Raw genomic sequence first — 25,401 nt, 5'->3', positions numbered from 1 at the left:
CCTTTTTGAATGGAAGCCAGTGACTTCAGGATTTCACTGTACCTTGTCAACACACCAAAGATTTCTTTAGGTTACTTGAACCCATATAGCAGCAGTGGTGCTAGATACAAAAAAATTTTGAAATTCGGTTAGGGATTTTTTGTAAATTTTCACCCCTACATTTCCCTCAATAATTTCCCATCCGTTGGTAACACTGCAATGCAACTTACACCAAAAAATAGCCACATCCATTTTCTTATAAACAAGGCCTTAACCATATCAATCGAATGAATAGTTTTTGAGCAATAAGTCACTAACTGGAAATGTAGGAAAACGCCAAAAATGGCCTGGGACCGAAAGGAATAATCACACAATTTTGCTCGTATAGGTTCGAAGAAACAAACGATTTGTAAGTTACGAGGGCTGCGACTCTAGTTCTGTTGATTCTTTCAATAATCTGCAACATAAATCAATAAATAGTAGTTGCCAGAAAAAAAACAGACTTTTGAAAAAAAAACATGAAAAAGAACGATGTTTTTTATTGAAAAAAAAAACTTCACAGAAAAAAAACATTTTTTTACAACACTAATCTAATCAGCACCTATGGTGTACGGAATTACCTATGTTCAGTACTACATTTCTCTATAGTTTTGGAAGAAAAACACCACTATTATGGTTTGAAATGAAATGAAATATCTAGTTCAACGTCCCACGATTATGCACCGCGGCTAAGGGGGACGCTGATGATGAGAAATGAATGAAATGATGGAATGAAGAAAATACAAGGAAATGGGAAAATCCCGAAAAAAGCCACGCACATAGTGTTTGTCCACCAAGAGCTCACATGGTGGAAGCTGGGATCGAACCAAGAACCTCATGCACCAAAGGTGAACGCTCTACCATTGAGCCACCATGCCTGGAGCAACTGAAAGGTGAAAACCAAATCCCTGTTTTGCTACACAATGTGATCAAAAGTATCCGCACACCTCCAAAAACATACGTTTTTCATATTAGGTGCATTGTGCTGCCACCTACTACCAGGTACTCATTATCAGCGACCTCACAAGTAAGGGACCATATGGTTGTCGCGCAAATCAGATACAGACATACGCCATCTGATTGAGCATGAAAAGATATGGAGAACACAGAAATTTAAGGTGCTAAGGGCCATAGGGAGCGGAGTGAGGAAAGAGGAAACATTGAATGTCGGCAAAATTGAAGAAAGTCAGGAATGACGGGAAAAGTTAATTTCTTGCAAACAGGGAAAGAAAGTCAACCAAAAGAGTGAAACTAAACATACCAAGGGCATCAAGACGAAGAAAGAACATAATCAGAGTTGCCATCCGGACTGCAGTGTTGCCATCGCTGCATAACATTGATATGGAAGATATAGCACAGTATAGCAATTCATGCACAAGGAAAAATATTAGTAACACAAAAGAAAATTGAAAAGACTCTGTACACGTGCGTGAAAAGCTTTAACGATAGTCGTGAGTGAATAATGTACATGAGGGAGGACAAATATAGACATGAAAGTGAATGGGGTACACATGATAACACAGAAACGAAAGTGTTTGGGAGCATCGTTCCATGATGATGATGATGGTCGCTGAATTCCCCAATGTGAAAACATATGCAAGAAGATCAGCGACTATTACGAAACGGGATTTGCAAATCTTCCTGGAAGAAGTTTTGTGGCCCGATCTTCAGGGTAAGGATCGTGTTTTGCTTTTGGTTGACTCCTGGACTCCAAACAAGCATGACACTCTTTACAACATGACAGTTCCTGACGGATTTCAGTTCTACAAAAAGCTAATTCCTCCGAAATGTACAGGCCTTATACACCCTGCTGATGTGTTCTTCTTTCGTCCATTCAAAAACATGGTGAAGTTTATCACAGATACGTTAGTGTTCTCCAGTATTAATGTGTGGCAACGTGAGAAATTTCTCCGCCTTCAGTCATTTGTTCATTACCAGTTTTCCTCTAGGCCATTCCAAAAGATGATACGTTTTGCGTTTTTCAAATGTGGCTACTCCAATGAACATCCTGGACAGTTTGAAATACCTTCCGCATATTGCTTTGAAAAAGGACTCACAGAGGAATGCTGCAGAGAAGCGTGTGACCAGCTTGCTTTCATTCGCTGTGCTCACTGCGAGAAATGTTTGTGTGTTGACCACACATTCATTCGTGATCTTCACGTCAACTGCAATTAAACTACAAATGGTGTGTACTATTCTCTATTTTCCTCCATTTGTATTCACGCGGGTGTAATATCCACTCACGACTACGTTAAACCTTTTTACGCACGTGTACAGTCTTTTTAATTGTTTTTTGTGTTACTAATATTTTTCCTTGTGCATGAATTGCTATACTGTGCTATATCTTTCATATCAATGTTATGCAGCGTTGGCAACACTGCGGTCCGGATGGCAACCCTGATTATGATCTTTCTTCGTCTTGATGCCCTTGGTATGTTTAGTTTCACTCTTTTGGTTTACTTTCTTTCCCTGTTTGCAAGAAATTAACTTTTCCCATCATTCCTGACTTTCTTCAATTTTGCCGACATTCAATGTTTCCTCTTTCCTCACTCCGCTCCCTATGGCCCTTAGCACCTTAAATTTCTGTGTTATCCATATCTTTTCATGCTCAATCAGATGGCGTATGTCTGCATTTGATTTGCGCGACAACCATATGGTCCCTTACTTGTCAGTAGTCATTAGAGATCGTGAGGAAGCAGAATGGGGCGCCCCGCGGAACTCACGGACTTCGAACGTGATCAGGTGATTGGGTCTCACTTGTGTCAGAATTCTATACGCGAAATTTACACACTCCCAAACATCCCTAGGTCCACTGTGTCTGATGTGATAGTGAAGTGGAAACGTGAAGGGACACGTACAGCACAAAGGCTTACAGGCTGATCTCGTCCGTTGACTGAGGGGGACCGCCGACAGTTGAATAGGGTCGTAAAGTATAATAGGCAGACATCTATCCAGACCGTCACACAGGAATTTCAAACTGCATCAGGATTCACTCAAAGTACTATGACAGTTAGGCGTGAGGTGAGAAAACTTGGATTTCATGATCGAGCGGCTGCTCATAAGGCACATATCACGCAGGTAAATGCCAAACGACGCCTCGCTTGGTGTAAGGAGCGTAAAAGTTGGACGGGATGAACAGTGGAAAAACGTTGTGTGGACTGACGAATCACGGTACACAATGTGGCGATCCAATTTCAGTTTGTGAATATGGCGAATGCCCGGTGAACGTCATCTGTCAGCGTGTGTAGTGCCAACAGTAAAATTCGGAGGTGGTGGCGTTATGATGTGGTCGTGCTTTTCTTGGAGGGGGCTTGCACCCCTTGTTCTTTTGCGTGGCACACTCACAGCGCAGGCCTACATTGATGTTTTAAGCACCTTCTTGCTTCCCACTGTTAAAGAGCAATTCGAGCACCTGTTCATACTGCACGGCCTGTTTGGGAGTGGTTACACGACCATTACATCCCTGTAATGGACTGGCGTGCACCGAGTCCTGACTTGAATCCTTTAGAATACCTTTGGGATGCGTTGGAACGCCGACTTAGTGCCAGGCCTCACCGACCTACATCGATACCTGTCCTCAGTTCAGCACTTCGTGAAAAATGTTCTGCAATTCCCCAAGAAACCCTCCAGCACCTGATTGAAAGTATGCATACGAGAATAGAAGCTGTCATCAAGGCTAAGGGTGGGACAACACCATATTTAATTCCAGCAGTACGGATGAAGGGCGCCACGAACTTTTCAGCCAGGTATCCGGATACTTTTGATAGCATAGTGTATATTTATCCCAGGACGCGCCGACAAACTTTATCAGCTCGAAGTTCAAAAGTTTGAATTTACTCCAGGTAATACACACACCTGTAGAATAGTATCTGATTTCCTGATAAGTAATCTTCATTGTTTAATAACGCAGGAAAGCGTCGTAATCCAGCACCAATGACACATTCTTTTATATGCATCAAGCTTTGATTAGAATGACACCTGTGTTACTTGAAAACGAGTAATAACTACTGAAAACGCAAATAACCGATTCAGAAAACGACATAATGTATATGCTACAGAGGCATATCGACTCACACGGATTACATAAAGTACTGGAAACATATTCACTCCAACGACATTTTTATTGAAGCCAAGAAATTCAAGTGAAAGATGTCATGATTTTTCCCCTTTATACATTCTATAAAAAAAATCAAGTAGTACCGGTACTTGTGCAAGACTCTTGCGCAAGTATCTTGATCTTGGTCTTGGTCTTGCAGGTATGATCTTGGTCTTGGTCTTGGTCTTGGTCTTGCATCGGGATTCCTGCTCTTGGTCTTGGTCTTGCAAAACCTGAAAGACCAAGACTCTTGCGCTCATCACTAAGACGTGAGTCAAAGATTCATTCAGCTTTGGTGTTATTTACAAATGAAACTGTTTTATCAACTACAAAAGATAAATTCTTGGGTAATTCTAAAAATAAGGATTGTTTCGCCCGTAAGTTGATGGTTCATTTGACACAAGCTGGAATTCAAACCCAGCAAGCAAGAAGTGATGCTGACGCACTTATAGCTAAAACTGCTGTAGCCAAGTCTTTAAATCCTTGTAGGCACGTCTTAGTAATTCGCGAGAATGTTGATATTTTAATCCTTTTGCTTGCACAAGATAATAATTACTACAACATCACATTTCGAAATCCAGGACGTATAAAAAAGTGATAAAAAACTTAGTGTTAAGAAGTTGCAAGATACTATGTAAATGTGCTAATTGTTCCGCTCAGTTACCATACCTTAAATGGATGCGACACATCATCTGGTTTGTAGTCTATAGACAGGAAAAGAAAAAAACATTGCAATTATCTCAAAAATAGGAAGATTTATGCCGATCACTTGAAGCTTTCAACCATGATAATGCTAGTGTACAATCTCTGATTTAAACTACCACATAATTTCTATTGACACTCTACGGCCGTCCAGCAATAGTAACCCCATTGGAAAAATTCCAATATCATTCATACATCAGTGCAGTAAGTCGACGCCCTATTCATAACGAAATACAATTTACAACATTGCCACTCACCAGTAATGCTGCCAAACATCATATCTTGAGAGTTTATCATCAGGTTCAATTTTGCCGTGGAAATAATATGCGAGGGACTGAATATGGTTGGAAAACATTAGGAGATATACTGTCAATAAAATATTTTTTGTGCTACATTAACGTGGTGTAAACCTATGTGTCATTAAAGATTACGCCATTGGGAAAAATGTACGCCATTTTTAAAGTAAATTAATAATTATGATCAGTGGCGGCGATTGGACGTTGAAAGTGGGGGGGCAAGATATGATCAGAATATGTGTATATCAATTTTAGTGTTCCTGGTTGTTTCTAACACTTTGTTTGACGACAGGTTGTATAACTAATAGGATACTATCTTTTTCGGTTAAAATACCGTATATCGTGTTTCATTTTTAATTGAGTAAATTGACAAAAGCTACGCACATAGGTACTAACCCTTGATTCCTTGCTCATGAACATCTTAAAATTCTGTCTGGAAAATTGTATGATCAGATTATTTAATAACATATTTGTAAAACAAATAAATAGAAAGGATATTATTAATCATACTAATGAATAATGAGGTTTGTTTTGCATAAGTTATATTGAAACTGGGGATTAGTGAACAACTTACATTGTTAATCCCACACTTGCCATTAAATGTATGTTATTACTCTTAGAAAGTAAAAGACAGTAAATACTACAAGCATATGCTACGACGCAATTGTAATATTAATTCCTTTGAATTGCAATTAAAACGCAGTTCCTGTAGCTGTCTTAACTCCACCGGAAGACAAATAACCAATACACATTTACGCAACGACAAATATTATTATATGGTACATTTTTTTCTATGAACCAGTAATATATGCAAAAACTTTACATTTCCAAATGAAACTATATACATTAACCCTTTTAAATTATGGCTTTTTAAAGGTAAATTATTGAATTTCAGTCAATCAGCTACAGCATCATCCCTATTTATCTTAGGATCATGGTTAGTACCTCATTCTCTTCAGAATAGAATAGCATTTCAAACTATTCCATTTACGTTTTCCTATCATGACCCTAAGGCGGGAAATTTTTAGGGAAATCTGTTTTTTTCTGATTTTTTGCAAACTTTGATTCCCTCTGGACCCCCTTTGTTAAACCACAGATCTCAAAATCAACTGAAAAATACGAAGGGGTGTACTAAATTTGTATAAAAGTTTCAAGCTTCTATTTTGAAAACTAAGTGCGGGAAAATGTTTACCAATGAGCTAAGAACATTCTCACAATGCCCCAGATGACCCGGATTTAATATAAAAGTTTCCTGAGACATCCCTATTTATCCTAGGATTATTGTTCGTACATCATTCCCTTCAGAATAGAACATACTTTCAAACGGTACCACTCACATGTCTCCATCATGTACAGTACCTGAGATGGGAAAATCATGAAAAAATGGATTATTTGTTTTAAAAATATTCCTTCTTTGTACTTTTTTGCCCTTCTGTACCCCCTGTTTTAACCCAGAAATCTGAAACAAATCTGAAAAATACTAAGGAGTGTACTAAATGTGTGTACAGAATTTCAATCTTCTAGGTGCAAAAGTAAGCCCGCCAAAAATAATATTTCTACAATATTCCAGATTTCCGTATAAAATAGGATCTCAGGTAAAAATTCTCTGAGATATCCCTATTTATACTAGGATCATGGTTCGTACATCATTTTTTTAGAACAGATCAGCCTTTCAAACGGTACCATTCACATGTCTCCATCATGTTATTTACGACGTCATCACACTCTACGTCTCGACGCAGAAAGGCGTGAAAGCATATGTAACGTGTTCTATGATGCCTCCAGGCTTGAGAAAGAAAACAGAATAAAAAGCTTTTTTGGTACTTTTTAAAATCGAATAATGAAGATTCTAGCCTATCACCGAAAAATAGATGATATAATTTAAAAGAGTTAAATGATTACTTCAAAAAAGTGGGGGGGCAACTGCCCCCTCTTGCCCCCCCTAATCGCCGCCCATGATTATGATAGTGAAAACGTTGGTGGAGTTTTGTTAACATGCGATAATTGTCAGTGTTACAAATTTTTAAAAGAAATATATGAAAATCACATTTTGTTAAGAAATTTTGGGTTTTACTCTTCTTCCGCAAATTGGGCTTGATTAGTATAAGTGTACTTCGTTCGAATTTACGTTTCTTAAGATTTCCAATGATATATAAATCTTGGTCCTATGGAAACAGAAGGTGACTAGAGCTGTGGAAGTGAATGTCACCTTATACACTTTTGTACAGAGAAGACAGAAAGTAATATTGGTTATCATTTTTTTCAGCTTCTATTGCACCGATTTGTGTCATTGTTGGCTATGTTTGAGATAAATATCGAGAACATTTGTTGGTGTTATTTTCTTCATGTGCAATAACTGTCAGTGTTGCGAACTTTCCATGAGTTGTAAAAATACACTTTTTAAAATAAAAAGCTGATTCTCTTCCTCTTCTTCTCGAAATTTACCACGATGAACGTATATGTTATTTACTTAAATTTTATGTGTTTCAGGCTTTCCAAACATATACAATTCATGGCTGTGTGATAATTAGAACGGTGACTAGAATAATAAACATAAAGGGTGACGATTTCCATAAATTCCTTGTCGTCATCTAAAGATGGCAGACATTTTTCAAACTTGCGAGAAAAGCTACAGAGGGATTTTAGGGGTCTGTTAGTATGTTATTCCTGACACATTCCGTTACTTCCATAACAATTTGTTTTTTTCTTGGCAGAAAGATGAGTTATCTTTACTGGACTAATAACGCTACTATTGAGGACGTTACTCAGCTAAGGGACACTTTTTTATATTGTATTTATTGAAATGCGTATATTTATGCAAAGCTAAAAGAAAGTTATATTTTTGATAATTAGATACTTCAGTTTCATATTTTAAAAGTTACAAACGTATTGCAGCAACTATGGGAAGAATATCAGTTATCAGACCAGCTACTTATTACTTAACGGTCTTCGTAATATTTGCGTTTCGCAACACAACGCAAATAATGCATCAAATAGTTAGATTACAATAGAAACTATTGCAAGCTAGAACGCAAATTTTGCATTGTGTTGCTATAAATTCTAGTAAATGAGTATAGATGAGCGTAGCAGGGGCTTAATAAGGGCCCCATAGACCACGAATTGCGGAAAGGCCCAAGCCATCAGGGGGCCCCCAAGCCTTTAGTTATGCCACTGGATCATAGTGTCCAACGTTAAGGTACTTTCGATGTGCATTACCACGTCCGTCTCACTTGCATTATTATTGTTGTAGAACCTTCCAAAATTGGGTTCTTTTTTCAATATTTGTGATACTGTAGTGTCTTAGTTTGCCACACTTTATAGCAAATGTGATATTGTATATTTTTGCCTTGCATGTAAATTTGAAACATATAATAACCTGACGTAGTGTTGTTTGAATAATAATAACTTATTTTGGGCTAGCAACATTGTTAGCCATGTTTTGCAATGAGTGTCCAAAACAGTTTCCTCCAGTCGTTATAAACTTAGTACAAAATTTGAACGTTTTATGTCCGTTAGTTTAAAAGTTACATGGGTGTATCAAGATAAATGCAGGGATGAAAGTGAATCTGAAACAGTATAGGGACGGATGACTTGCCTATCTTTGCCCATTGTAAGTTTTGCGAAGTAGGGGGACGCCATAATATTTTTTTGGAAGTTGGGTAACCACGTCCTTCTGCATTCCCCCTCACTTTTACCCCTGAATAAATGGTGCACCCTGTAATACTGTTCTAAAATCTAATAAACCTTTGATTCAAAGAAATATTCATTGAAGAGAATTTAGTGCGATGACCGTTTGCACTTTTACCGCATTTACATACGATGTCACCCAGTGATGTCACTGAGTTGACCAACTGCTCAGGCTTGTTTTAAATTGGAGCTTTCGTACGAGGAAACTACGGTTGCCGTCATTGACCGCTCTCGCCCAACTGTCTCGAGCAACTTTCAGACTTAAAGTTCCAGTATCCGTCACTGGAAAAAAAAGCATTGCTTTAAATCGTAACTTTTGAACGAAGACATTGCAGTGACTGTCACCGCACAAGGTTGCCAGTGCATCTTGGTACCAATATATGTAAAAATAAAATGCTTATCAGACGAAATATGCACACTTGACCTTTTCGTAACCTGCTCTAGTCGCGAGTTTTCAACCCCTCCCCGACAAAATAGAAAATAATTTTTAACACAATAGAAAATAATAATAATCAAAAACTTATTTTATGCATACCTTTATTTCGTTTTTTATAAATTTAAATGAATTTTCATTTTGTGCTGTGAAGAACTTGAATCGCTACAAATTTAAGATCTCTTTTGTTGTTTTTAAAAGTTACAGAGAATGATGAGTTTGAGTTTTACAATCTGCGTTAGTACAATAATGAAAGAAATTCCTTTTGAATTTTCGTCCGTAATAGTTTGAATATTCAAACACTAATAATGTCATTAAAACGAATTTTAAAAAATCGAATTATTGATATTTATCTAGATTGATATTATGACAAGATGTTGAAGAGCACATGCGCTTGAGGGACGCAGGGAAGCGCAGTTAACCAATACTCGCCCGCCTCTTCGCTACTGTCTACTGCAAGTACAACGTTTCTGCGTGATCCATGTATTTGTATGTGTTCTGGCAAATTACACCATCCATAATTTGGGTAATAAAAGGAAAAAAACAGAAAAGAACAAGAAGCCTTGGTGTCTGTGGCCCCTTGCCTGGTATATATTTCTTTTCACCAGCAGTGACGCTTCTTGGTGACGTGACTTGATGACTGCTTATGAAAGCACAGTTACTGGCCACTATTTATAAATATCATCTAATATTTCTTTTGCAGGTTATCAATTTTGAAGAGGTTATGGAAAAGAAATTGAGTGAGAAAAAGAAGATGATCTTAAAAGAAGGTACCAACCGTGCCAGAGAGAAAGCTATAGATGAATTGAATGTGTTGAACCTCGCTGAATATGCAGAAAAGGAAGAATGGCGGAAAAGAGAGATTCAAAGATGGACAAAAAAAGCCCTAGTCGCGAAGAAAAACAAAATGCTACGGGATAAAAGAATGTCATTAAAACAGGCTGAAGGTAAAATATAAATTCAAAAACCTACAGACAAAGAAGTTGATTTAAACTTGTTTGTAAGTCTCGACCATCTGTGCCTTCAGGGTTTGTAAATTCGTTACCTAGATATCTTTGGAAGGGGAAATTCTATTTCCCATAATGTTTTTTTTTTCATTTGCCGAGTCTTTTTTACTGAGATTTTTAATTTTCCTCAAAATTCTTATTTTTTTAAAAAAAAGTCATCATATTACTTCTATATTTCTCATTTTCCTTTATGATGCTAAGGGAATAGTTGCTAAAATTTCCTCCAAAATTAGATATTTTCTGTGAGGCTAAACAGTAAGAAGTATGTATGAATAACTCCAAAAATCCATTACTATCTGCAATTCTAATTTTCCTGCAATAGTAGGCACCCAGAAATCAGGGTCATTAGGGTGATTGAGAATTAGAAAGGCGTTGGACCAAATCTCAATTTTGTTACAAATATAGCAGTGTGGCAAATTGCAAATAAGAGAATAAAATAAATTGTTAAGAATGACAACTTTTTTATTGTGAAGGCAATGGATGATATAAAAAGTTACAAAATGTTCTTACTTAAGCTGTTCAAACAAGTCGAATAGTAAGATGTAGGTATGAGTGAAAAGCAGTTTCTCTAATTTTTCCAAAAAAAAAAAAATCTCGTAAAAAATACAGAAAGGTTACATAATGTACAGGTATAATATAAAAACGTAACAGCACAAAAATAAACATCCAAACTAAACGGAAAGAAAGACAAACACAGGACAATGAAAACTAGTGGCGTAGCAGACAATCATATGCAAGATAAAGAGATGGGACTCCAGTTGTAAACCCAATTGTTATAATAATAATAATAATAATAATAATAATAATAATAATAATAATAATAATAATAATAATAATAATAAGTATTATTATTATTATTATTATTATTATTATTATTATTATTATTATTGTTATTATCAAAAACTAATCGCTCACTATATTAAGAAACACTGTATTTTCTATTGCAACAAATAGTTGTGGAAATAGGAAGAAAAATACGTCAATACTTCAATAAATAGTTTAATAATACCGTCAAGATAATACATCCATGCTTTTATTAAATGACTAGTTTTAATAATACCGTTAGATATAAATCGGAACCGTAATATTACTTTTATCTTTATAGAAGGAGCTGAACAAACGGATGAAGAAGAATATCAAGATATTCAAAACATTGTAATCCCTGAAATCCAAGAACGACCAGACGATCTTTTAAAATATAAAGTATATAAACTAGAATACGAAATCGATGAGGCAGAATATAAAGCTGAAGAGGCAGTGAGACAAAAAGAAAGAGCTTTGCGTAGTGTTGCCATGGAAGAGGAGGCACGGGAGGCTCGCAGGAAGACAGTGAAGTTTCTGGACGAAGATGACCCTGAAGTTCCCTTGTGGGTGTTGGAATTACCAGTTGAAGATATTCAAAATCCAGATGCGATTTTACTCTACTTTCCACGTATTTTGAGAAGGCCTTTCAAATGCCCAATACCTGCGGATAATGATGATCCATATGTTGCGACCTGCATTGAAGAAACAAGTAAGTAACTTCACATATGCTAAAATAATTATTTATGAAATGTATCCAACTAGTTTCTCTATATTAGAATAATTATACAGGGTGTTTCGAAACAACACCAACAACGTTTTGAAGGTGATTCCTGACACCAAGATAAGACAAAAAGTATAGACCAACTTGGGTGCACAAATGATTCCTTTCGGAGTTATAGGCTGCCGAAATCTTGAAAAATTGAACTTTAAATATCCATAGCTTGAAAACTATGGGACCTACGGCAGTCGGGTCAAGACTTCACTTAGGAACTACTATGTGCCCTATCCAAATATCCATGTTTCAGAATCCTGCGGTACTTCCGCAACAATTTTTATAGAGATAGTTGGTGATTACTCCAAATTATATGCCCGTAGCCAAATTCCCTCTATAAAAACTGTTGAGGAAGTACCTTAGGATTTTGAAACACGAATTTTTGGATAGGGCACATACCATTCCTAAATGAAGTCTTGACCCGACTACGGTAGGTTCCATAGTTTTGGACCTTTAAATTTCAATTTTTCATGATTTTGGCAGCCTATAACTCCGAAAGGAAGCATTTGTGCTCCCAAGTTGGTTTATACCTTTTGTCTTTTCTTGGTGCCAGGAATCACCTCCCACCTTCCCAATACCCAATTATTCTAATACTCATTTACAAGTGAATATTGTAAAATTTTATTTCAATGAAAAAGTAACGATTTCCCTTTGCTTTGGATGAAGTGGGTTGATTGTACCATTTTCGGGTTCAGAAAATTGACTTATCTGGGTATCAACTTGGAACAGGGCTAGTTAGTTACGACTTAATAACAACAGATTTCTTAGATTAATAAGAACAGATTAAATAATTCTTGTGAATTTGAATTTGTAGAATTTGAGTTTTCAAGTTGTAGCGAAGATACATTTCATAAGTTCAAAGCCGCATTGCTCCCATTTGTCTAATTTTATGAAAGAGTTCGTTTTGTTTTTTTGGTTTTTTCGAACTGTTCAAATTTCTGTACACATCTTTTCTCTTCAATCATATTTTCAGTGTCAAGCCTCGACATGCTCATTTTGTTTTCACTCAATGAAATCAATATCGAAAATTTTTGGGCCTGTATAATTTCTACATTCATCAATTTAATTTTTGTACTGAAGCTTTTTAGTGGTATTTGAAATAGGTCTAATAATTATAGTTACATTGTAATTAATTTCGCTTCATTTATATTTCATATTGTTTTCTTATAGTTAAAGAATTATCTTCTGTGGAAATTACTATGAGTGGTGTAGAAAAAGGAGAAACATTGCTCGACGTCTTTGAAGAAATAGAAAAGAAAAACTTAGATCCAGAAATTCAGGGGTATGTTAGCTGCGTTATTGTTTTAAAATAAGTAATTCAATCTTTATTCTTATAAAATAAGTATTATTATGGTTTATAATGATTCTCAAATGCGATTACCAAATAACATAGTAATACTTGTTAAAGTAATTGCCTCAGAATCTTAAATATTTCTTCAATATGGATCATAGCTGATCCGAAAGTTTCGTTTTCAACTGACTACAATTGATTTCTTTTAAAGACAATTGTAAGTTTTGTTAAATATGTTGAAACTACATTTTTATTTAAAATCAGAATACAATTATTGACTTTATTTATGTGATTGTGCTTTGTCAGCCTATTTATTTTTTAGAAGAATTCTACTATTTCAAAATATGGTTTCATAATTTATTTTACTAATTTCTTCTTCGTATTGATTTAAATGTTACTTGCCTTAAAAATGAATTTGCATCCTAAGGACTTAATAGTAGAATAATTATTTATAAGTTATGAAATAAATGTTATTCCATTAGTTAAAGTAATTTAATTCTTTAGCAAATCAAAGGAGTTTAAAACAAAATTTTCATTTGGGAGATATCAACAAAATGGAAACGTTAAAATTGACATATTTAGAAGGAAAAAATAGTAATTCTCATCTTGAACCAGTGAGCTAATGAAGAGGAAATTATTTTCCAAGCTGTTTTTTGTAAAAGTCAACGTTAATATTACATTATCTGCAGGTCAAGTATGTTACAGTCGTATTGTAGTTACCATACCTTCTCCGTGATTCCCTCGAATGTGAAAGTGTCTGCTTCAGAGCCATATTTCCATTCATACTAAATGTGAGTTTCTAATATATTCACAGAAGTCTTTTTCACTCTAATCTATTGGATATCTTCTGAAATCACTATTGCCTTCTCCTGAGTTACGTTATGTTTATCATATCAAATTTCCTTTCGTATATAAAAAATATGATGGAATATCCTACCTGTATTTGTAAACATGTCATTCCTAATTTAAGCATAAAGCTGTAGTGATTGCTTTGGTTCTCATATAAAACGATATTTTAATGGCAAAATAGTACAGTTTTATCAGGATAAGCAAGTAAGAGATGACGTATCATTTACTGCACTATGGAAACATATAATGCACATTTACAATAACATGTATGTTTACATTGGCAGATACAATGGATGGATTGTAGATGATATCAGCTTAGACCCTGAAATGTGGGATGTATTATATGATTCACCAAAATGTCCTATAAATCTAATATGCTTGAGAGATGTGAGTCCTCATTTCTCATTTACAACAATGGTTTACTTATTAAGTAGAGATTGTGAACTGCTCGGTAAGTGTTTTAAAAATACTTATATGGTAGTATGCTAGTAGCATTATTCCTCTAGATATACAAGTTAAATGTGATGTTACTTCGTTGAACAAGTGATGTGCCTAATATACAAATCGTTTTACATATTGCAACTAACAAAATATGAATTTTATTTTTTCCTCGTTATTTCATTTTCAAATTCTATACAGAATCGAAGTTATGTACTTTAAGTTCATGAATTAATGACAAAATTATTTTAAAACTTTTTTTTAATCGGAGGTAACCAAATGTAATTCGGATAACTTGACGTTCTATTTTTAAAATTTTGGCGGACACCTTGACTCAATGGTAGAGGGTTTTCCTCTGGTGTTTGGGGTCCCTGGTTCGACCCTTGGCCAACTAAGTTTGTGGTGGATAACATCGTCTCCGTGGGTTTTCTCAGGGTACTCTCATTTTCTTCTACATTTTCATTTCATCAATTATTCCATCATCATTTATTTGGTCTAATCATCCGTCTCCCTTAGTTTAAAGGGTAGAATCGTAGGACATTAAATTTAAAAATAAAAGAAAGATATTTGCAAGATTTTAACAGGTGAAAGCAGATTTCAACTTTTTCAGTATTTTACTTGCAACTAAGATTTTGCTTTATTCCAACAGCACTAAATATGCGATTACCTTTCTTACACATGGGTATGATATAGCAATTGAAGACGTGCTCAGTGATGACGTTTGTAGTTAATATTAAATTTTGACCTCTGGTGCAAACACATTTATACAATACCACGAAATGTAATATAACTGGGAGAGTCAAAGTTCGGTGAACCATAAAATATTGTTAAAATAGGAACAACAATATGTATCGTTATGGAAATCATATTACATTGTTTTAGTATGGTTAGGTGAATAATATCTTGTTGCTACCAAAATATCTAGTAACCCAGACACTATCTTGTAGTGTACTTGCAACTATACCTCGCTATTATAGTTAATTGTACAATTCGGTATTATTGATCCTACAAGAATGAAACGTGGATGGTATTAAGAATAAGTTTCGAGTTGTTTTAGCGAGCTCAAAGCATCATTACAGAGACAGGCCTAAATAGCACAGTATTTAGGAATAATGTATTGTGTATTGTTTTAAAGATAATATACATGCCTTTAATTTTATCAATAAGATTTGAAATTCCCAATGCTTCCAGCAAGCAGTCAATATATGGGGTGCAGATTATGTAGGATGCAGTTGGGGCAAACTTCTTGATATTTCACCAACTGTAGCATGCGCAAGTGTAGTATCGTATCCACTACTATGGAATTTGGTTAATTTAACAATACTATTATATTGCAAAAATGTATTGTTTGCAGGAGCATTATTTATTGTTTTTGTAACCATAACAAAGTTTAACAATATTTTGTTTTCCACAACAGTCTTTTTTGTTACGATTTAGAATAGTAATTACAGCAAAAAATATACTTAGCACAACTTCAATCTTGTTTTCATTGCAAGCCAATTTTCAATTATATTTTTTATTGTAACCACATGCCATCCAGTTTTATTTTTCTTTTTTTCAGTGTACGATTCGCAAAAGAATCAACTAAAAATATGTACTGTAGATTTTGGCTTGAAGATTCAAGCACACTAGCCATCATAAAGAACAGGCTTATTGTTCTGTAGAGAGAAATGATACTAGTAGTTTGAAGGTCGTCAATCATCATGACAAGTGTAACTGTAAATGCAAATAGCTTGTGCATGAACCACAATATATCCGGAACTTTAGTACAGTGCCAGTGAACGCCTATTGTTCAATTGAGTCACTTCGATTGTGGCAGTATTGTGCTTAACTTTCGCCTCATCTTTCCAGAGAATTATCGATCTCGTCGATCGTGAAGTGTCAGTAGTCCATTAGTGGTATGTAAGTACTATTGTGGCACAAGGTTTTCATAGCAGGCATCCCCAAATGCTCACCGACGCACCCGGAAGAACCTGAGAGGAGGACGCCAGTTAATATAACTGGAGCTATAGTAGTCATTATATGAGTGCACAGACACTAATAATTATAATCTATTATAAGAGGATGATATACGCAAAGTGATAACATAGATGGAGAGTAGTGGAATTCTGTCTTGGACATCCATAAAAGTGGAGATGGGCAATTTTAGCATTAAGCTGCACATCCCTCTAGCTTCTGGTTTTCATTCAAACGATTACTACAGGTAATTCTGCGTCCTACATTCGTGACGTTGCCAATTCTATCCTCCTTTGTGACGTGATGTTGACACTTCCTTATACATTTTGCAGGCTTGTGCAAGGTAATGCGTGTCTTCGTACTATAAATATACCACATTGACTTGACACCCAGTCTTCCGTTTCAGGCGCTGCTATCGGCTGAAGGAATTCCACTCTCTTTCGCTACGGCTCTCTCGCTTAGCAGCTGCTGAACTCTTATTGGCTCAACGCGTGGGTGTGTCGGGGTGTGAGCTTTAGTTCGCATTTTTGCCACGGCTCAAGACATTTTGGCAGCACAATACACGAGCAACCCCTTAAAATTTACATCATATATACATTCCAGCCGGATTGCTTGGTCTCGAAACATAAGATACATACCAGGTAACCAAAAAGTTAGTGCTGTTTCAGCATAGAAAAGAAAACAGGTGCATACAAAGGGTTTGCACAATATTTATTCAGGTAAATAGCCTTCCTCCGCTTCTAAAACCTTGTTCCATCTACAAACAAATCAATAGATGTCATTTCTGTAGACATTTGTATCCTGCGAGACTCAAAAAGCTGCGCCCCGCGTTTTCAAATTTTTCGCAATTTTGAACTGCCGATTGTGCATGTAATTGTTCATGGTCAAAAGAGATGGTAAACTCATGGAGCGACGTCTGGGGAGTAAGGAGAGTGAGGCAAAATTTCCCACTCAACTAACAAGATCACTTTCAAGGTTATTCTTGTAGTGTGAAGTTGGGCATTGTCCTGGTGGTACAGAACCCTTTTTTCTGTTCACGACTGCTGGCTGTTTCTAGGCGAGTTTGGTAGCTACCGTTTGTAGTTATGCTGAGTAAACATCTTTTGTGATGGTCTTACCACTTTTCAAAAGCTCAAACTGTGCTATCCCAAGCATTAGTTCACCATACATACAGCATTACCTTGCGCTAATGGAATTGGGATTAGAAGTAAAGGTATTGATTCATTGGGTAGCAACCAATGGTGCGAGCGCTTCTTGTTATCATACATCATCCACTTTTCATCACACGTTAAAATACGGTAAAAAATTGGACAATTTTTGTTCTTTCTCAGCAAGGATAAACCAATAATTTCATCACTCACCCCAAACCGTTGAACGAGTTCCTGAAAAACCTGTCTCGAATCCTCTTCAATAGCTGCCTTCAGATTGTCTACATTGAGTGATTTTGGTCTCCCAGGTTGAGCTTTATCTTCAAGGCTCTTATCACCAGTAGAAAAAGTCTTAAACCACTTCCGTATGGTTCGTTCACTAACTGTCGCCTCTCCGAATGCCTAGCAATTTTTTCTTGCCGCTTCAGGACCTTTTGTGCCCAATTCGAACTCGTAGGGTAAACAAAACCTAATCACTACGTTCACAGCCACAGTCACAGTAACAGTTCACATTGAATATCTCAGCTCTCAAGACTAAGTGCAACGTTTTCTGTAAGATAGCAGACTTGCCACTGAATAGGCTTTCAGCCAAGAGCATACACACCTACTAACTAAATCATCTCCGATTTCTCGATGGTGTAAAGCAACGACGTTTTACATTTTTGATCACCTGGTACAACGTGTAGTACAGTAAGATGGTGCGAGACCACCAGCTTGGTTCCAGAAACGATCGTCGCCCAGCTACGTTAAGATCTATAGCGAGTGCAGGAGTACCATATTAAAGTTAAAATATCTAGCACTTGTACGACAAATTATCTGCTCAAATAGCTGCTGACCTGGTCCATTTGTACTGATTATTCATGCTATCCATATGAGCATTAAAGGATTTGAATATGTGTACGATATGTTCGGTTTGAATCCAAAGTTAAAACTGGGTCCATTTTCCTAAGGATAGAGGTCAATGAGGAGTTTTCTGAATGCGGCAATGAACTTCGGATTTCATTGATCATAGTGTTAATTACTTAGTATGACATATTCGGAGTGTTTCGTTGGAATCCTGTTGAGATTATTTCCTTTTACCAATTTTATATTCTTGTGTGACAATTTTGACGAAATATTACGATCTTGTTTTGAATCCATTTGCATACAAGTGCTTTATCTTACTGTCATTCATTTTAAGATATATATATAGTGTTTGAAAACAACACAGACAACGTTTGGGAGCTGATTCCTGACGCCAAGATAAGACAAAAAGTATAGACCAACCTGGGTGCACAGATGCTTCCTTTCGGAGTTATAGGCTGTCGAAAGCAAGAAAAAATGAACTTTAAAGGTCCATAGCTTCAAAATTATTGGACCTACCGTAGTTGGGTCAAGACTTCACTTGGGAACTAGCATGTGTTCTATCTAAATATCCAAGTTTCACAATCCTGTGGTACTTCCACAACAATTTATATAGTTGGGCAGTACTCGAGATTATGTCTCTAGCCAAACCTCCTCTATAAAAATTCTTGCGTGAATACCTTAGAATTCTGTAGCATGTATTTTGGATAGCTCACATATTGGTTCCTAATTGAAGTCTTGACCCAACTACGATAAATCCCATAGTTTCCGAGCTATGGACTTTTAAAGTTTATTTTTTCATGTTTTCTGCAGGAAGCATTTGTGCACCCAGGATAACCTATACTTTTTCTCTTATCTTGATGTCAGGAATCAGCTACTAAACGTTGTCGGTATTATTTTGAAACACCCTGTATAAGTTAATGAACTATACCGACAAACTATAAGAAGTGATTCCTATATCAAAATTAGAAAAAAAACTTCATATGGACGTATTGCGGAAAGTGCATAGTTTCAGAGCTAGGGCTGTCCAAAATCGCGAAAAAGCCGAATTTCAAGAGGACCTATTTCAAATTCGAGAGACTGTGAATGATGGTCGTTATCAGGGTAAAGACACGCACGCATACACAATTGAAAAATGCATCTTTCATTAATGTTTAATAATTATACAGATTATTCCCTGCAGAGTGAAATTCCCAAACATGCCATTAACCGAATTTTGAGATATCCTCTGGCTTTATGATTGGGCCAAAGTTGGCAAACGATAAGCCTTGATAGCAGTGAACACGGAACCCTTTGGCGTGATGTGGGAAGTGTTAAGGATCGTCAGCAGCTTGGTCTCTCGTATTCGGGAAAACCGCATGGTGCGATGTTGTCTTTCACGCTTATAAGTGAAGAAAACGTGAAACATACCATGACGAAATACATATCATTACACGTCATTCCGAACACAACGAAATTTGAAGCTGCCTGACTCTAACAATCTGCCTTCAATCCGAAGCATGGGATGTCCATTGAAGTCAGGGTTTACCTCCTGCCTACTTTGAACCCTTCTTGAAATGAGGGTATGTCTGAAAACTATTGAAAACATATCTGAGAATTACACCCTGTAGGGAATACACTCTACACTTATTGACGATTGAAATATGCACTTTTGGATTGTATATGCGTGGCTTCCTCTATGCTGATAAGGACCACTATCCACAGTTTCTTGAATTCTAAATAGGGCCTACTGAAATTTAGCGTTTTTGCGATTTTGGACAGCCGATTTTCGCGCTTACAAGTCACAGGGACATGACACGCCAAAACTGTAATTTGCATCCATGCTGAAAATCACTGGTTTGTAATGCCTCGATATCGGATTTGTCGCATGAAACATTTTGAGTAAATTTTCGAGAAGTTCGTACATTTAACTTAAACCCTGTTCGGCCTAAGCTCTAAACTGCGGTAAACAAAGCCACGTGAAACTAAATCTCGCTGATTTGCTGTTGGCCTACCGATGTTTGTACTCCTCCGCAAAATAGTTCATATGATTTGATTATTACTTTCACTATTAAGCTCCATATAAAACTGCTACATTATTATAAATGACAAAAATATAATACGAATTATCTAATAAAACTGCAATGAAGTGTGGTTAATGAAATAATAGAAATAAACACTAAGCATGCGCAGTAATTATGGCGCCAATTCAACTGTGGACGTGTGTTCTGCTTTCAAGCCTGAAAGACGGCTAGCATGAATCACGGTTCAGTGAGTGCTGTTGTGAAACACCAACAAGATAAACCTTTACTCACTAAGCAAAAATTGTTTACCAGCAAAATTCAAATATTTTTTTTCAATCTTTCGAGTTTTTTCCTTTGTTTTCTGCTGTTGATGTATCTGGACAGCACGAGACAGTATTGTCAAAATGCACATGTATAATTTGCTCCTCCACGATACATCACTAGCCAATCGTATTTGTGGCAAGCGGAAGGATACAAATATTTTATTTAACGGAGTTTAGAGCTTACGATTAACAGGGAATAGGATTAACACGTTATTTTTTTCAGAAATGATTTTTGCAGGTACACTTAAAATGCTGTTTCGAATTTTGGCTAGGATTCTGTTTTACCATTTCACCTACAGAAGACTGTTCTACCTTTTGATAGTCTGTTTGATACTTACTATACGAATCTCATAATTCAGGAATTTACCCGTCTCAGTGGAAGGCATAGATGTTAACACAAAAATGTTCGTAATCAGAAGTGACCAATGAACAATATACAAAATTTTTGTTCACTCATTTCCATTCCGAATTATGTTATTACACTGTTTTTCTCATGTGAAATTCTGAAACGGACCGTTCGAGGTCCATTACTTGATGTATTCTTCCTTGTATAATTTGCGACGTTACAACACTAATCGCATATTTATTTACTACGCTCAAGTGAATAAATTTCTAATTTCTGCTCTATTTATTAATCGCTACAAATCTGTAAAGATTTTACATTAACTCGTCCTAATAATAATATCAGAATTACTTTTAGAATTACTTTTAACGGAGCTCTTTTTTGTGTAATAAGAGTATTAACTTCAATTAATATGTAACAAATGGCGAAACTTCAATATTTAACACAGATCATGCATTAATTTGCAATCCTATTGCTTTACATGCACTTTGGGAAACTTTTTGTCAAGCTTATGTCGTGAGATTTCGTCTTGGCCTCGTGAGTGACTGAGTGTCATGGAAAATAGTGGTGCCAACGAAATCAATCAAATTTTCTACAAGCACAGCTTGGTTGATCTCACCACTCTCAATGTTATTACATGGACAAAAATCATTGCTTTCCGTCACCATACGACCATACGTAGAAAACACTGAGTGGTTAGGATTAATAATACCCCTATTTTCATTAGACTGGTAACCTGACGTTTTATAAATATTAAGGGTCTAGTTTTATTTTTACAGTGGTCCTTCATTCATAAAATATAAGTTTAGTAGGTTTGATTTAGCATGTTCTAAATGCCCAAAAAGTTTCTTTGTTAGAACAAAAGTTTCCACTTTAATGTTCGTCTTTTCCCTTTCAATGTTCTGAACGAAATATGACGAATTTGAGAAGCTCCAAGAATGTTACGAGCAATTTTTATAATTATTTTCTTGTGTGACTTTTCACCCATAACGGGAAAAATAAGGCATTTGCGGATTTACACTTATCGATGCTACGTTTAATCAAGTTTGGCTATTTAATAGAAATAAAATGTATTATTTTCTTTAAGATATAAAAATAAGAGATTTCCTGTTAATACTAATTTAACAATTCGTATATGTTTAAAATGAATTGTGGCAATAGCCTACTTTAATTTTAAGTAATATCACTATTGTTAAATTTAGCTACATGATTCAACAAAACCATTACTTCCAACTAAAATATATAATTTTCTATTTAATACTCTATCTTAGTCAGTACCGTGTCATAAGGTGGCGAGCGCGACGACAGTCACGAGCACCGAGGTAAGGGGGCGCAAAATTCGGGAGAGAAAAGGAAAAGAGAGGAAAAAATACTTGGAATATACGTATGGGGGCTGATTTATACTCACCCACGGGCGCTGATTTTTCACGGCACTGGACTGAACTCAGTTTGTCAAAAACAGTGTTTCTTTCGGAAAAAAATATTCCGAGGGGCAAACTGAGTAATCGGAGGGTCATTTTTGGTATTATTCTTTTTATTATTATGTTATAGACGTACTATTCTGGTCAATTCGGGGGAGGGGCGCTCTCAGAGTTGCGGGGGGCACTAACCCTCAAAAACAATGTCTGGAAGAAACACTGGTCAAAAATATAACACTAATTCTATTTCAAAGTTAGAAATGCCTAACATAATTTCTCATTCCTCCAGTAATCCATACACTAATTTCCTCATTTATGGTTTAATCATATTCACTTGACTTACAATTTTCACCTCAAAGTTTGATATTACTTTATTAAATAACACACTTTGCTAAATCACAATAATAAATTTGAAAAATTCACGTTTTTCTATTAAACAATTTAGAAGATGTGTTGTTATTTCATTGTTCGTATCACAGTCTGACAAACTACTTCACTTTTCTTCTTTTTATTTTTTTAACCTAGTTATTACTACAAGGCTAAACAATGACCTTAGAGACCTGCACGGGCCGAATATTTCGGCCCGAGCCCAATCCAGCTCGAACGTACCTAGGCCCGGCCCAGCCCGGGCCCGAAAGGTTTTGGAGATTTTCGGCCAGAGCCCGGCCCGGCCCGATAAGTTTTTCAAAATTCTTGGCCTAAGCCCGGCCCGGGCCCGATAATTTTTTTAAAAAAATTAGCTCGAGCCCGAATCTTTCTCAAAATTTAGTACTACATTTGACCTAACCCTCAGAAACATTTTCTAAACTCTGGTTCACAACCTGACGCTTGCCTCCCGAATGGTACCATTGCCTCCTAGAACTACCCCTGTCATCGAGAGAACAAAAACTCCATTCCCTGTAACAAAAATCTAACTTGATTGATTTTTAGCCTAAAGAGAAGATGGCAATATTGTTTAGCGACAGGCAAAACATTCCCACCCTTTCTTTTTATATTTTGAGTTCAGTGAAGGTCAAGGTCAGAGCTCAATTTACCGCATAATGCCTGCAATCCTCTATAGTGAAAGTGGAGCCGCTAAGCAACACAAACTAAATAGCTATTGCATTCTTTGTAACATTTCTCACGGACACACTTCTTCAACGTTTGGCTTTATTCCAATTATCGTTTAACGAAAGTCAATGATTATTAAAGAATTGCAATTGATCGGCCCCAGCCCGCCCCGTGCAGGTCTCTACATCACCTTGACAACTTATAATCAGGTATACTACTAAGTCTTATTTTCTCTCTCTCTCTCTCTCTCTCTCTCTCTCTCTCTCTCTGGTAGTAAAATAAAATCGCAAGTCAACAATGTGACTCATTCGTGTGCATTCGTCTGTTTATATTACACCCTTTGATGTTGACGATGTACAGTGAAGCTCGTTCACACTTTACCAGTTTACGTGTTCAAGTTCCGTTACCTGAACACTGCATGAAGTAACTACTTGCTATTACTACATCGAGCACCAAACTGAGGACACCTGTTGGGTCTATGTACGCGTAATCTAGGTGTAATTGTAACCGTTCGTGTGTAAACTTGCACATATTCCCTTAGTTTATTTTTGGTCTTTCAATGTTTGCAACCAGCAGTATGTGTGTGTATATATATCTAGGTACATAACTTAGGGAGTACACCCACTTGTGGCTATACGATTGGCGTATAGACAGAGGCGCGGAAACCCCGTGTTTAACTCCCAGTAGAAGCTAATGTGGTTGTGTGAGGTTGTAGGTGACGTCGCGTGTATCATTGATGCTGAACTAAACACTAAACTCCAAATAAACCAACTAATAGATCTTATAATGTATCGTCATTAAGGAGTGTTATTTCTTAGATCCAAGGAACGCTACACAATACATTCTTCAATCCGCCTACTAATGGCATAGCTAACTACCGGAAACCACTTTAGACTTACTCGAAAAAACTATCTATTAGGGATTAGCCTAGGAATACTTTTATATTTCGCTATGAGCAGTTACATGATTGCGAAATCAAAGTGAGGTGGATCAGAGAGGAGAGTAAAATGAAGTTATTCTTTGAACTAGAATGCTTTTACATACAGAGTTCACATATTTGAACATTCATAATTATTGAACTATGTAAGATTACGTACACTGCTTACTACTAGTTCATCTTTTAATTACATATTAAATACATGTTAATTATATATGATATACACGTTAAGTACATTTCAATTGCTGTAATTTATGTGCAAATTTTAAATAATAATGTCTCTTTATTCACCTAAGCACTAAGTTTGGATATTTCCCATCCTAGTATTTCTCAGCGTGTTTGAATGTCAATTTTTATCAGGAAGGTTATATGAAACGGACGAACCAAGAGCTTAAATCGGATACGGAACTACTACTCTAATTTGCGTTTGAGGCAAACACTCCACCGGAAATTCAACTCGGGATTTCACGTGTAGAAAAAATACTAACTTGGCCACAAAGGGACGCTGTGTGTGAAGAAAGTTATAAAATATCTTCATTAGTATGGCATCTTTTAATCATCTTCATTAGTATGGCATATTCATGAAGATGAAAATAAATGTTCCTTAATAACAAGTCAGGCTCACATGGTGAAGCAAGCAATTTGTTTACGTTGATGACACTGGCCTGATAAGATTTTCCGGTAAAAGTAATTTTGTGTGATATACGTTACATTTAATGTCCTTGTGTAAAAAAAATAATATCAGTTGTTTCGTATCATTTACAGATTTGTCACAAGTTCTCATGTTTATGCTAATCGAGCTTCGTTTTTGTAAATAAGGTTTGGATTTGGTGTATGGAATGCAGGTATGGACATGTCTGATATAAAATATTGTATGTCCTCTGTTTTGGAGGCGATTAGGTAATTATCAACTAACACCTGAACAACAAATGTAACAGTTGTAGTTCGCGCATGCGCAGTGCCACACAAAGTTAATATGCCAAGTTC

At 36.2% G+C, this 25,401-nt stretch overlaps 1 protein-coding gene across 1 annotated transcript in view; it reads left to right on the top strand.

The window, feature by feature from the left end:
* The window catches only part of LOC145675234 (adenylate kinase 9-like), a 296,882-nt gene that overhangs the window by 135,086 nt on the left and 136,395 nt on the right, over positions 1-25,401 (top strand). Inside the window, exons 9-12 of the mRNA XM_081745616.1 lie at positions 9,936-10,179; positions 11,345-11,752; positions 12,986-13,097; positions 14,240-14,406. Of these exons, the coding sequence (XP_081601742.1) occupies positions 9,936-10,179; positions 11,345-11,752; positions 12,986-13,097; positions 14,240-14,406 (931 nt within the window). The remainder of the gene's footprint in view (positions 1-9,935; positions 10,180-11,344; positions 11,753-12,985; positions 13,098-14,239; positions 14,407-25,401) is intronic.

This window comes from Thermobia domestica, chromosome 18 (genome assembly GCF_964235325.1).
Source record: "Thermobia domestica chromosome 18, izTheDome1.hap1.1, whole genome shotgun sequence".
NCBI lineage: Eukaryota > Metazoa > Arthropoda > Insecta > Zygentoma > Lepismatidae > Thermobia > Thermobia domestica.
The sequence above is the reverse complement of the archived record's forward strand: the minus strand, read 5'-3'. Positions and strand labels throughout refer to the sequence as shown.